Source organism: Achroia grisella, unplaced genomic scaffold, assembly GCF_030625045.1.
Source record: "Achroia grisella isolate CSIRO2021 unplaced genomic scaffold, CSIRO_AGI_Agris_v1 utg782, whole genome shotgun sequence".
Classification (NCBI taxonomy): domain Eukaryota; kingdom Metazoa; phylum Arthropoda; class Insecta; order Lepidoptera; family Pyralidae; genus Achroia; species Achroia grisella.
The window spans coordinates 4,044,824-4,059,565 of NW_026713022.1; the positions used below are offsets into that span (position 1 = coordinate 4,044,824).

Sequence of the window (14,742 nt, forward strand, 5' to 3'; positions counted from 1 at the left end):
ATTGTTTTAAATATATATATATGTCGTTTCATTGATTTGTTTCTTCAGCAAGAAACGATGTATATTTAAAATACACAAAAATTTCAAACATTTTTTCTCGGCAAATATAGGTAGTCTACATGAGGTGTGATTGTAAAATATAATGTCCCATTATGTTTTGCGGTCGTGATCATTATGTAGTGGAGTGAGAGGCAGATGTCATCAGCCGTACGAGAGCTCACCATTCCTCCCTACTGGCTGCCATTCTGGTACACTCATGGAGTGGACCAGCTACAGGTGCTGTGACTTGGTCGGTCCTTCGCAGTCGGCCCATTCGTCCACGGGGTCTATTGTCAACTTGCCTCATTAGGCGTGCAAAAATTATTTCCCATCAGATCGATTATAAAAACATACATTATCACATTATTACATACATAAAATTCATTTCAGGGGTAAAAACATTTGTGGAGTAATTTATTATTTAATTTATTTATCAATTGTTCTCCTGATAGCCCCTTTATATTGTTATATGAAAGACATTGACGGCCTCGGTGGTCTAGCGGCACTAGCACACTGTTTTACTTTCAATGGTCGCGGGTTCGATTCGTTCGTATGATTGTTTCTATTTGTATTTACGAAAAAAATATCTATGAATTTGTAACAGTTATCTAGTACCCATAACACAAGCTTTAGCTAGCTTAAATTGGGTCTAGATGGCGCTGTGTGAATTGTTCTGAGATTATATATATATATCTGACCAACTTAATTGACTATGCACGTAAATATTCATTCCTAATCTTTGACTTCTTTGGATCTTTTCTTTATTTTTAGGAGATATATCGAGGTTTAAAATTATATATATTGCCATTTGTGATATAATGAACTTTAAACAAATAGCAATATTTGTAACTTTATCTATCTGTCTAAAAACTTTTGGCTTTGAGTTTAAGCAATAAGCTGAGCAAGCTATTCGCCTATCATTAGTGGTATTTAACATGACGTAGTGTTGACAGTGCAGTGGGCACAATTACCACGAGTCTGGCAGTCGTAGACACAATTAATTTAATTTGCCCCCAACGCAAAAACAGCATTCGGCCCTCCGAAACTACGGTGACAATGCTTTCGAACATTTTAGGATTCTTTGGAAATATTTCTAAACTTTTATGATAGGTAGATCATAAAAGTAATAAATAGGATATTTTATTTAATACAAGCTGATCCCGCGAACTACGTCTTGCCTCAGAATTAAATTTTTTTGAAGTTTATTTACGCTATAAATTTCTGAATATACTCTGTTTGACAGGCACGAACATTTTGTATAGGAATTACGTACGTACGTCATTAAGTACGTCTATTTTCTTTAATAATTCAGCCAGGTTTGAGTAGCATTTAGTGTGTTCTAAATTTGAAAAAGTTCTAAAATTAAACGCCATTTATAATAAAAAAAATATTAAGGGCCATATTAACTTCTCGACTCGTCGCAATCTCTGTGAGATTATTGGGTACAATTTTTTATACCACAATCAGAAGTCCCGCAAATACTTAACCGATGGTTGTCGCATTACGTCCGTATAATTTGCGAGGAATGCCGCCGGCGAAGCGTTGTGAACTTGTGACGGTAAAAACTATGACGAACGCGCATTGCCGTCCCGCGCAAAAACCGCCCGTGTCCCGGCATGACCGCGGTGAATATTTTGTCCCAATTTGAGGTTTCACGAAATTCGCCGTTTCCGGGCTTCTTGCTCCTGTTGTAGGAAATTAAGTGTCATTAAATGGACATTTTATATTTATATATAAAACTACAAAATGGCAGATATAAATGGACTAAAAAGCCGGTATCAAACCTTTTTGCAGGGAATTTCGCCATCGTCATACAATCAACCTTTAGTCTGTTCAGTCGTTTGGTTTTAAGAAGGTAATTAATAGATGGCCTTGGTGATAGCGGTTTTGAACAACACTTTACTTCTGATGGTTGCGGGTTCGATTTCTCGCACGGTACAAACATTTGAATTCATGAGTATGTTTTCTTTGAATAATATGTTTTCTTTAATACAATCTCTATCTAGTTCAGCTTGGGACTAGATGGCACTGTGTGAATTGTCCTTAGATACTGTTATTATAACAGACGGAGACTGTCGTATAAAATGATTATAAAAACTACCAAACATACTTTTTTGAAATTAAGGATAGCTCATGTCCATCTTCTTGAAACAATTTCTATTCATAATTTAATTAAGATCTGTTTAGTATTTTGATCGAGAAATATAACAAACAATCATATTGATAGACATTTCAAATACTTACTTCCTTACTAATATTATAAATGCGAAAGTAACTATGTCTATCTATCTGTCTCGCTTTCATGTCAAAACTACTGAACCGATTCAAATGAAATTTAGTATACAGATAGCCTAGACCCTAAGAAAGGACATAGGCTACTTTATGCAAGGTTGTATGGAAGTATCTTCATTTTTAAAGCAAGAAGTTTGAAGCTTATTTTTTAGATTGTTGACTAAATGTAAATAAATATGACATTAAAAATTTGTATAAATTTTACCCTTAAGGGGGTAAAATAAAATAGGGGATGAAATTTAAATTTATCATTAGTCATCTAATCCATGCGGACGAAGTCGCGGGCACAGCTAGTATTTGCGTATATATAATAAATGATGTACTCAAGATGCTGTCAACAGAACTACTAAGGCTGCAGTAGAGGGCGAACAAAGTAGGGTGTCCAAATAAGGCAATTACACGTCTCGTACAAAACTGCGGTAGTAAGACGGTACAGTTATGTAGCGTTTTTGCTATATTACTTGCACACAACTTACACCTGAATGATTTCATGACACGTTCCGCGCATACCTATTTTTCTCCTATTGAATTATTCACAAGTCTTAAGATATAATATTTCAACACAATGTAAATTTATGAGAATAAATAAAATGAAATGAAAAAAAAATGTATTAAAAACTATTTATATGTATCTTGTTTTACATATATAGTCACGGCTTCGGTAGTCTCACGCGACCACCGGAAGTCATCGCTTAAATTCCGATGGTCGCGGGTTTGATTCCTCGCACGTTGCAAACTTACATGAGTATCATTAAACAATCACCGCTTATGAAAATTTTTTTTATTATATTAATATTTTTCCCTACCGTCCAATTCCGTAATTACGTTTATTCGTATACAGTTTAAATTAAGAAGAAGAACAAGAAATTCAATTGAGTTACTTTTTTATTAAAAAATTCTTTATTCTTTAATCCAGTTTATCTACATTGTATACTTGTGTAGGTGTCTACGAGTATGATGAACAACTATTGAAAATAGTAATATATGCTAGGTATATTCCAAATACATTGACCTATCTTTAGATAATATGTATTAGTACTTATCGGTTGCATATCATTCCGAACCGGTAATCGTTATCTATTGTAGTATACCGATTATTTGTAGTGGATAAGCCTAAGGTCTACGTAATAATGAGTAAGTGAATCTATGTCTATTACTATGAACATTTAACATTACCTAACAGTGTTTTTTTAAAATTTTGACTTCAGTATTGGTCTGGTCAAATTTGAATTTTGTTGTAACACATCTAAATTGTTGTATATTTTTAGAACTAAATTCTCTGCTATTCTTAATAGCTCTCCGTTGGTCAATTTTTTTCTGGATGGTATTTCTCGTATTATAAATATTTTTAATGCAATTTTTTTATTAATAAAATGCATGCAATGCAAATATTTCGAAAAATACATAATAAAAGTATATTCTATCTATCTATCATAAAAAAAATAATATCTTACAAAACAGAACAGTATCCAGTGAGACGACTTTGTACAAAGTTACGTGGGTGACGTTTTACGAAATAAATTACTATACTATGATCTATGACATACAGATCTATGATATTGCGTTTTTTCTTGATCTTTTGTGGCCGGACCATAATAATTCATAGTGTGTTGAGAATTAAAAGAAATATTTATTTGTGTGCGCGGTGCGGTACTAGGACGTCATGCTGGGCGAGTAGGTGTTAAATGCAGCCTCCCACTGCGCACGCGCACAGTCGCCATCATGGAGTCGTGTTCAGAATCTAATATATAAGATGTCACTATCTTTGTAAATATATTCTTCTACAATTTTGTGTGTATATTCAGTAGGTACTTGGAAGAGAAGAGGGCTTGTTCAGGAGTCTATGAATTTTTTTATTTATTTCGTCTGTATTGTACTGTAAGTTATTATTTTATGTATAATAATAATAATATTCTTGGACAATTTATTTTAATTTACACAGCGCCATTTAGTGCCAAGCTAAGCAGAGCTTGTGTTATGGGTACTAGACAACTAATACGAATATTTGGATACTTTTTTTTGTAAATACATACATAATATACATAGAAAACACCCAGACCGATACAAATAGTCATACTCATAAATAAAAATGTTTGTACAGTGCTAAGATTCAAACCTGCGACCATTGGAAATAAAGCAATGTGTTAAACCGCTAGATCACCGATACCGTAAAATAATCAACGTATAGAGAACAATTATTATATTCAAAAGTTTTAAATTTTGATTTATTTGAAAAAAGAATTTTCAGTTGCTATAGAAATGTACAGCTGCTATTTAATGTATTGGATTGTAAGCTGTAGGTTTTATAATAAATAAATAGGTAATATATAGATGTACTACACATCTCCATGCAATTTCTGTCCCGGTTTCGGAACCAAAATGTTAGTTGTGCGCGTCCCACGGCTGGCGGTTGGCGGCGCGGCGTGGCGTGGCGACTTATTTAGACTTACAAATCGCGTCACGCTTGGCGCCCTGTACTACTTACACACAGTTGGGACAATGTGACGACGCGTCACATGTACATTATTCATGTATTCGGAAGCCTGTTTGGTGGCCTTTATGTCACCAACATTGACATATTTAAATTGATAAAAGCCATCACGTATAGGTAGTTACGAGTACAGTTATGAGTGCTGCGTGTGCTGCACGGGTTCAAAGAATGAAAATGTATTTATTATATACTAGCTATGCGGTTTCACCCGCGTGAAATTTATAGCCTGTATGTTAATCTGATGTATAAGCTATATTACTGTAAAGTTTCGTCAAATTAGTTTTTGCGTGAAACAGTAACAAACATCCATACTTACAAACTTTGGTGTTTGTAACATTATTAAGATTAAAATAAGATGTATTTACAAAAAAAAAACATTAAAGTATTTACATCAGTTGTAACCATAACAAAAGCTCTGCATAGCTTGGGTTTAATAGTGCTTCGGAAAAAAAAATTGCGAAATGTTATTCGCAACGATTTTTTTTTGTAATGAAAAATAGTCACTTATAAATTCTATAGTAGGTATACGTATGAAGAACATCACCGGCTGAACAAAATATGATATGAACATAATTCTTCAGGAATGATATGTGAGGTACATATCATTCCTGAAGAATTATGTTTCCGTAGTCTGTATTTCTACATATCTGAAGAAAGTTTACAAAAAAAAAAAATAGTAGCAGTAGATTTGTTTTTTCGTTTTGGCAAGAGGCTAGTGTTGACTATGTGAATCCCTATCCTAGGATGATAGAAAAAAAAGTCATTTGATTGGATTGAACAGTAAAATTTCCGTGTATTTTTCACCATATTTGATTCAAGAATAAACTTATTTTCTTTTTATAATTACATACATGGCAACAGAATAATCATATACAGCCTAAACAGCCACAATCAAACAGAAAACGGGACTGGATAATGGTAAGAAATAAATTACATTTTACAATTGGATGGAAGGGGATTGTTAGTAATGTGCAAATAATATACCTTATTAGGTTGATCTTCAAGTAGTTCCCCTGGAAACCATCGTGATAAGTTCATGGTAAATTTACCATTACCTTGATGGACTAACTGACCTGACCTTAGGCTTATCTTATCACCCTCCACTGATGTCCCGTCAGCATAAATCGTTTGCGCATGCGGGTGCGCCATTCCATTATCATCAATAAGAAAAAAATGGAGTTACTCGTATGGTAATAGTTTTAATGTTATTGTGGGAGATAAAAACGCAAATGAATCATAGGTCAAGCATAATTTGTATAATTATATAGAATTTTAAAATAGAACCCTTATGAGCGCGCCATTTGGTTATGTATATTAGTTTTCGATGAAATCTCAATTGAATCCCCAAGAGTGCCACTCGTATCATGCCATAAACCGGCCTCTCAGGTTTCACTTTATATATTTAGAACCCTTTTAACACTCTTCCGCTATTAAACACGAAAAAATACAACAACAACGACTGAATTGTTAGATTTTGACAATAATTACAAAATGCAACTTATATCGCTGTATTAGGGTTGAATATCAGTCGAGAACGAATTGTGTTCAGTATTATAGTGAGTAATAAACTTTTAACATGACAACACGAAATTAAGAGTATTAAAACAACATGTGTGAGACAATAGGCGGCGGCACAAAGGACGCGGCGCGTTTGATCTCGGCATTTGCCTGTTAATTTTACACCGGTTGGGCGCCCACAGTGACTGTTGCATTGTACTGTGCACGGCAAAAAATGGTGCAGCCCTTACGAACGAGTTGTACAATTTACAATTTTATTGCAGTGTAAATACAGGTATTCTTATTGTTCCGGTTGGGTTTTTAATTATCTTCATTGTTGCAAGTAATGTTTAAAAGTATTGTCTTTAATGTAAATATTTTTCACAGGTTTTGTGATCTAATAGCAGTCCTTAGTAAGCAGTATTATTTAATGTTATAATGAATTTGAGTGAGGACCAAGATATAGATACATATATATCCGGATATATCCAGAAAGAGCGTCTATGTATGAACAAATGCTACACGATTGTTTAAAAAGCAAATGAAAGTGTTTAATTTCTCGTAGGATAAATGTATAATTGTGTTGTTTTGAGGCAAAGACGAGTAAACAATAATCGTTACTCAATGACATTATTGAAGATAGATTTGTAGATTGGTACATAGAGAGATCTTGTCCCAGAGTCGAGAACTAGACTAAAATATATTTTCTGCTACTTAATTCCACGCGGTTCTCCCTGGAAACGATCATGATATATTCTTGGTGAATTTGTCACAATGGACTAACTTATCTGATATCATGCTCATCTTATTATCTTCCACTGGTAGCTGGCCCGTTAGGGTAGGCACTTGCATTCGCATTCCATTGTCATCTACATAATAAAAACTTCTATACGACTATTCTATAATATTGAGTCCTCTCTAAAAACTATGAAGGTTAAATCCTGCAAAATGAGCCATTATAGGCGAAACCTTACACTCAGGTGATAATGCATGAGAATGAATCATGCTATCATCATTCACTAGTATCATATATATTGTTGGTAATATAATAGAATATGTTAAAAATTTCTATTTCAGGAAATTTTCTTATATCAACGTATTAACCACAATAATTTTAATATTTAATTGACTGCTGAAATCTCTTATTTCCAAATCATATTAATCTGTTAGGTTTTGTATTTCTTGATATAAATAAAATAAGTTGTAGTCTTTAACTAACATGCAGGCGATAATATCACCCATAAAAAATAAAAGGTCACACTATAACTTAGCGTGTATAGACACCGTTCCGTTTCAAGCAGAGCGCAGTATTTTGTTATGAAGCCGCCATTACGGCTTCCTGCCCGCGGCGGGAACGCAACACGCACCGTTGCATGAAAACGCTATCAATTGGCATACACTTCACAAGTCTAGCGTTTGTGCAGCGCCGGCCGACGAAAACGTTTATTACTGTAATAACATAACAAAACTGCCCATATACTAAGTTTACGAGGCGTCAAATATTTTTATATGACCGCCCGACTTTGACTTTACTTTGTCAGAATGATTTTGAAACGTACACTTTGAGTGTGGTCGAAAAAATAAATAAAGTGGAAAACTGTAATTTTATATATTTACACTTTTACATGTTGTAATCATTTTAAGTAACTTCAAATGTTTGCATCTTGGTTTTGTTAATTCTTAGCTTGTTTTTTTTTTTTGTAGCAACAACTGAGCGATAACCACGGTCTTATTCAGTTATTTGTAGGGTAATGGTAGACCACCAGTGACCGGGAACTGTTGAATTGGCTGTATGTTGTAATTTTGAACAGATGACATTCTTATAAAATACTTATTATTGTTGTTGCTGTTGTGCTTGAATAAATCAAGGATGATTTGAGATATGTACTATTTGCGTATAACGTTCTTATTTACACATAATATTAAGAAAATCACAGGATCTTATATACCTACGTTTTATTAGAGCTTACCACGTTACCACGTTTTATTACCAGAGAGCTATATTCGAAGTTTTCTCTTCATGATCGAATCTAGAATGAGGAGATCCGTAGAAGAACCAGAGTGACCGATATAGCCCGAAGAATTGCGAAACTGAGAGGCAATGGGCAGGGCATATAGCTCGTAGGACCATCTGTCCTATCTGTCCGTTGGGGCAATAAAGTCCTCGAGTGACGACCACGGACCGGAAGACGCAGCGTGGGAAGGCCTCCAGCAAGGCGGATTGACGGTCTGGTGAACATCGCTGGAAGGCCATGGATGCGACCAGCGCAGGACCGATCGTCGTGGAAATCTTTGGGAGAGGTTTTGGTTTAGGTTTTTTGGTTTGGACGTATTCCGGGCTGAGGTGATGATAATGATACCACGTTTTATTTGTTATTATTGAGTTTGCGGTTATTTTGGCAGTGTTACAACTACCATGATCACGGGAAAACTGAAGAGCCGAGGGTACTTAGTAAATTGATTATAATAATAACAAATACAACGTAATTTTCTTCCTTTTACGTCGAAATAGCAACCACATCAAATGTTAAAAAGTATATAACGATCTTATTCGCTTAAATGATCCTATAATAACAAACCTATAAACCTAACCTACGGTTTCCCTCGCTCTGTGGCTACTACGCTATCATACCATCACACGACACCGTCCTCGCCGGCGTAGGCGATGACCCAAAAAGTGATTAATATAATTGTGATATTATGAAATGTTCATGCTGCTTGCTCTGTTGCAAAATATTATAAGAATACTTAATAAATCAAACACAATGGCGAAATCTTGAAAATTGATGTTGCCTATCCGTAAAGTTTTATTGGAAATGATTAAACTACGTTTAATTTAATTCCCCTCTATCAGCAGTAAAACGCGGTGTTTCAAAAGCACTTCACCTATCTACAGCGTAAAGCTTCACTTAATTAACCCCCCCTCCTCTAACCCCACCACATGCGCAGGCGCAGCGGCGTGCGTGACAAATTGCAGGCTCTGAGAAAAACCATTCTTAATGATAGCTTAATTGCATGTAATTGTGTACTCATGTTGTACAAGAACCATCCTGACTATAACTACCCTGCCTCCCTTCATTCGTTCAAATCACTAACATTTTCCGAGAATCTTTGATCAGTGATAGTTCAAGAAAGTTTGGTCGTCATGTACAAAGTGTATATGTAAGAGAATGTGGCCGATGAAGTCTCGAGGCCCCTCCACAGTCGCTACGTTTTTATTTTATTTTTAATTATATTTGAAAGCGTATTAATTAATGGTATAGTTCGATTGTTTTTTATTTGGATATAATATGTAACAGGTTCACTGAGTGCAAGCATAAAAAATATATATAAATATCACTTATCGTTAAATATAGCGATACAGTATTCTTACTCGATAAAAGTTAAATATTATATTTATTTATTTTTAATGTTAATGTAGCGAGCGATATAGTATTTCTAACCGACTTCAAAATACTTTTTAAAACCAAAAAAATTAAAAAGTAAATCAGTTTTTTTATGGTATCGCATGATTTATGCCACCCGTATTTTTAAGTATATAACACTTAGTGTACTAAATCTTAGGTGTTCATCATCATCATCAGCTCACTGCAGTCCACTGCTGGATAGAGGCCACTCCCAAAGCAGGCCACTGGACACGATCCACACCCTTCTCTTCTCATCCAGTTACTACCCGCAACCCTAAATATGTCGTCGCTCCACCAAGCTGTGGGGCGTCCTACACTACGTTTGCCAATTCGCGGTCTCCACTCTAGAACTGCTACTCCAGCGAGCATCAGTTCTGCGACAGATATGATCAGCCCACTGCCACTTTAACTTACATATACGAATGAAATAAAATAAAGTCTTTGATAATAAATAGTAACTAGTAAGTAGGTAGTGCTTATACTAATTTATTCGAAAGCCAGTAAAAATTCAATGGAATGGAGTGGCTATCGTTCGACAAGTCGTAACTCGAAATTAGCAATTAAGCGGCCGCGTGGGAGGACTGAGGGGCTAATGGCTAGCAGTGATAAAAGCAAGTAATTAACGTATCAATTCGATTACGTTTGGCTTTGTACCGCCGGTATAGTGCCGGGGACGTGGGACGTCTAACAAATATCGTAAGCTATGATCCAGTATCACAGAAACTATAGGGTACAGACTACACGCGGCACTGAAATGAGCAGGAGTTCTGATCCAGTTTCCTATAAAATTATACGGTACATAGGTACTAAAATGAGGGGCAACGTAGGAGCAGTAGCGGAAACCCCCCGGGATCTCTTCCTAGATCGTTATGCTCGTGAACGAGTGTTTCTTCTAGGAACTGATCTGCTCTGATAATTATAACTAATTATTTTCTTACTCAAGTAACTATTTATTTATGTCCACCTTACGATTTGATAGTATATTCACAAAAATAAATTCTTAAAAATGTAATTCTGAACAACACGCAGTTTTCGTTCTCATTCTTCTTGTGATGAGTCTGCGTTCCAAATGTATGGTAGAATAAAAAAATATGACTATTCAAAAGTGCTTATATTGAGTTTATCTGAATAAAGTTTAGTTCTATTTTTTTTAACGCAGGTGGGTGCATCATTTTATCATACATAAAAAACCATGCAGTTTATTTACCATTAAATTATTCGTATGATGTTCGTAATAATGAGAATTTGATGTAATTGAACGTACATAGAGACAGTTGACATATCCTTAGAATTACGCGACTAACATAAAATAGACTTATTTCTACCACATTCTTACTCGTCTAAATATGTCATGATGTCCTCATGATAGCTACAAACAGAAAAGCAAATGTTATTGTATGTAGTGATGACCAGGTGGCTTCATTTTCTTTACTATTCTCGGTAGTTTAAAAAGAAAAAAGTAAGGGGTAAAACTATCAACTCAGTGTCTGACGGCGGAAAGAATGATGATGATTATTTACTTAGAAATACGTAATTGCAATAACAATTGCTAAATGCATTTAGTAATCGACTGGTTTAACGATTGGTAATTACTTTAAGTAGTTCCCACAGTTTCAGCTCTTATATGTAGAGTCAGTGATCGCAAAATTACTTCTTTTTAACTGTTTCCTATTTTATCCAAGACTAGCTGCACCCGCGACTTCGTCCGCGTTGAATTTAACTTTATTTTTCTGAAATAAAAGTAGCCTAAGTTACTCCTTATTACATCAGTTACCTGCCAAAAAAAGTACCGTCAAAATTGATCCAGCCATTTCAGAGATTAGCCGGAACAAACAGACAGATAGACAAAAATGGTAAAAAATGTTATTTGGTGTATGTACCGTATTTATATTCATATGCATACAGTAAAAAACGGTAAAAATAGAAATAGAAATAATCTTTTTGTGTTTCTTTTCTTTAATCTTTGTGTCTTTCTTTTGTGTTTCTGTATGTCTGTCTGTTTATTACATTTTCACAACTAAACGACCGACCGGATCTAAGTGAAATTGGATGTGAAGAATATAGTTAGTAGAACGAAATATATTTTTCTAAAAGAGCATACGAAGTCGCGGGCATAACCTAGTATATTTATAAATTCAGATTATATTTCAAACAATGGAAATTCAAAACAATTCCACATACAAACTGCCTTCTTCAGGAATTGTACAACATGAACATAAGTCCGAACCTAATAAATTTCTCAATGCAAATCACATTAATAAACTCTAAATACCTTAGAAATGACTTTGTACGGAATCATTCATCAGTAAATTGGACTGGAGCTTGTCACATTTGTAGTTATATATCAATTTAATTAATACTTTGTAAACGGTGGCTTGTTATGTAGTGTTTTTGTTATAATTGACGGAGTTGAGCGACGCGTGCGTGCACGCATGACGCCAGCTTGTTATATATCCCATGATATGCTTTGGTATCTTTAAAATTACATAGGTACGCGAAATATTCTTATTACGCTGTTTTATGTATCAGATCCTTATGGTGCATACATTCGAATCATGCAAACATCTGTTTAAAAAATATTATATTGACTTCACCTTCTGCATACATTCTGGAGACAACGATATCCGTCGGAAATTGTTACTGACAGTTTGCCAATCATACTTTTTATATTTTTTAATATATGATGCAATTTTTTAAAGTTAATTGTTCATATATATAAACATAGTCAATTGTAACATTTTTTTCTCTTGATATTAATATACTCACACAATTAATTAATATTTAATCAATAAATAAATAATAATTAATTTATATACCCTGTTTTTTTTTAATAATTGCGTTAGCATCTCGCTCCAATCTCGGAAATAAGACAGAAATGTTCGAAAAATGTTTTGAAAATTGATTGTGTTGCCCGGGCGTACTGCTGGGGTGAACCACCCCAGCGTCGTTCGTTTGCCGGCCGGCTTGCCAGCCGGCCGGGAGGCGCCTGCCATTCGGCAGGCGCCTATAGGCGTGATGTGATGGGAGGCATATTTTGCTCGCCGAGCCGGCTTAACGCCGCCACGTCACGCAAGCGACGTGATCACTCGGTGGAGAGTAGGTCGCGCGGGAGCGCGCGAGTGGCGTCCGGTGGGCGCGCGTGTAGCGGGGCTAGGTCGCGAAGGTGCGTTTCGCGCCCGCTGTCCGCGCGCGAGAACATCGCGCGCGTCAACCGGACGACGAACTGCTCCACCGATTCGACCTTGAGGTCGCGGGCGATCACGTCGTTGCGGACGTACCGTCCGGCATTAGTGCACAGACGGAGGGCGGCGTTTTGTTGGACCTGCAGTCTCCGCCGCTGTGAGGCCGAGCACAGTGCGTACCATGCGGGGGCGGCGTATGTGAGCCGCGAACGAATGTAGGTTTTGTAGATCCCTACCTTCGTTCGCAGCTGCAGCCTGGATTGTAGGACCGGTCGCAGCATTGCGCGTGCGGCCTTGGCTTGGGTGGTGGCCCGGTCCACCTGCGCCGTCATGCGCAGCGACCGGTCTATTTCAACCCCTAGGTAACGCACTGTGCGTTCCCATTTGATGGGTTGGCCTCTGAGTGTGAGGGGCGGCGGATAGTGGCACCGGCTGCGGGTAAGTAGCGCTACCGTCTTGCCCACGTTGACGGCGGTGCGCCACTTATCCAGCCACTCGGGGAGCAGATCCAACAACCGCTGCATTTTGCGAGCGGCAGCATGGGCTCGGCGAGACGACGTGAGAAATGCACTGTCGTCGGCGAATAGAGCGAGGACGACATCTCTCTCTCCCTTTCGGAGCTCATCCCTCAAGGTGGGGATGTCGTCTGTGTACGTCGCGTAGAGCGCTGGCGATATGCAGCTGCCCTGCGGGACTCCGGCGGCGACTGGGCGCGTGGTAGAGTCACAGTTCTCGACCGAAACGTAGAAGCTCCGGCCAGAGAGGAATGCGTCCACTACCCGCACGTATGCGCGCGGCGTGCTCGTGTCGAGCAACTTCGACACGAGGCCATCGTGCCAGACACGGTCGAACGCCTTCTCTATGTCGAGAAAGACGCCGACCGTGAAGTGGCCACGATTGTGCTCGACACCTAGGTGGTGGAGCACGCGCGTCAGCTGCAAAGTCGTCGAGTGCCCGCCTCTGAAGCCGAACTGCTCGTCGCGAGGCCTCAGTGTCGGCCTCAAGCGACAGAGCAGGAGGCGCTCGAACGACTTTGCTACGTGCGAGAGTAGAGTGATTGGCCGGTAGCTTGCCGGCAGGCGTTTGTCCTTGCCGGCTTTCGGGAGAACTATGACTCGCCCCAACTTCCAGCTGTTGGGGAAGTGGCCGGTCCGGAGTATGCCGTTGTAGAGCCTCGCTAGACTTGCTAGGGCTCTACGGGGCAGCTGTGCGAGCGCTGCTGTAGTGATCCCGTCCGCTCCGGGCGCTTTGCGCTTCGGCAGGCGGCTGACGAGCCGCCTTACCTCGCCGGGCGAGATGAAGTTCACTTCATTGACGTCCGGCGGCGGAGCGGTACGGAATTCACTTACGCGACGTACGACTCGCTCGTGGTGCTCGACGACAGTGCTAGGTGCGTCGGCGGCGACGGGATTGGCCGTGAATTGCCCCTCCAGGTGCTGTGCCAGGATTTCTACCCGGTCCTGGGCTGCGTAACAACGTCTGCCCGTTTCGTCTAGCAACGGGCAGACGGGGGGTCGTGCGTTTGTGAGCTGTCGGTTGAGTGCGTGCAGTGTGGTGGCGTGTTCGTCCGCCCGGGAGATGACGGCCTCCCAGTTGGAGCCACGCCACTCCAGCATCCTATCCGACAGCTCCGCAGCCAGGCAATTGAGCTCACGCTTGACCCGCGGGCAGCGGGTGCGGGCCCATAGGCGGCGGAGATCTCGTTTGCGTGCGAGTTTTTCGCGCAGGTGGTGTGGGAGCTCCTCTCGACGGCGAGAAGTCCCATTAATGATGGTAGTGGCCGCCTCCATGGCGGCGCGGATGCGCTCCGTCATGAGTATTGAGGCGGCCTCTA

General features: G+C 38.7%; 1 protein-coding gene across 1 annotated transcript; it reads right to left on the reverse strand.

Moving 5' to 3' along the window:
* Positions 1-12,754: 12,754 nt before the first annotated feature.
* LOC131851364 (uncharacterized) lies at positions 12,755-13,271 on the reverse strand. Its single transcript, XM_059201853.1, has one exon. The coding sequence runs from the start codon at positions 13,238-13,240 to the stop codon at positions 12,809-12,811; it is 432 nt and encodes a 143-aa protein (XP_059057836.1). The 5' UTR covers positions 13,241-13,271; the 3' UTR covers positions 12,755-12,808.
* Positions 13,272-14,742: the final 1,471 nt, after the last annotated feature.

What these genes read in the sequence shown, in the direction of transcription:
- LOC131851364 (XM_059201853.1), bottom strand. Translation starts at nt 13,240, where the DNA reads ATGACGGCGCAGGTGGACCGGGCCACCACCCAAGCCAAGGCCGCACGC.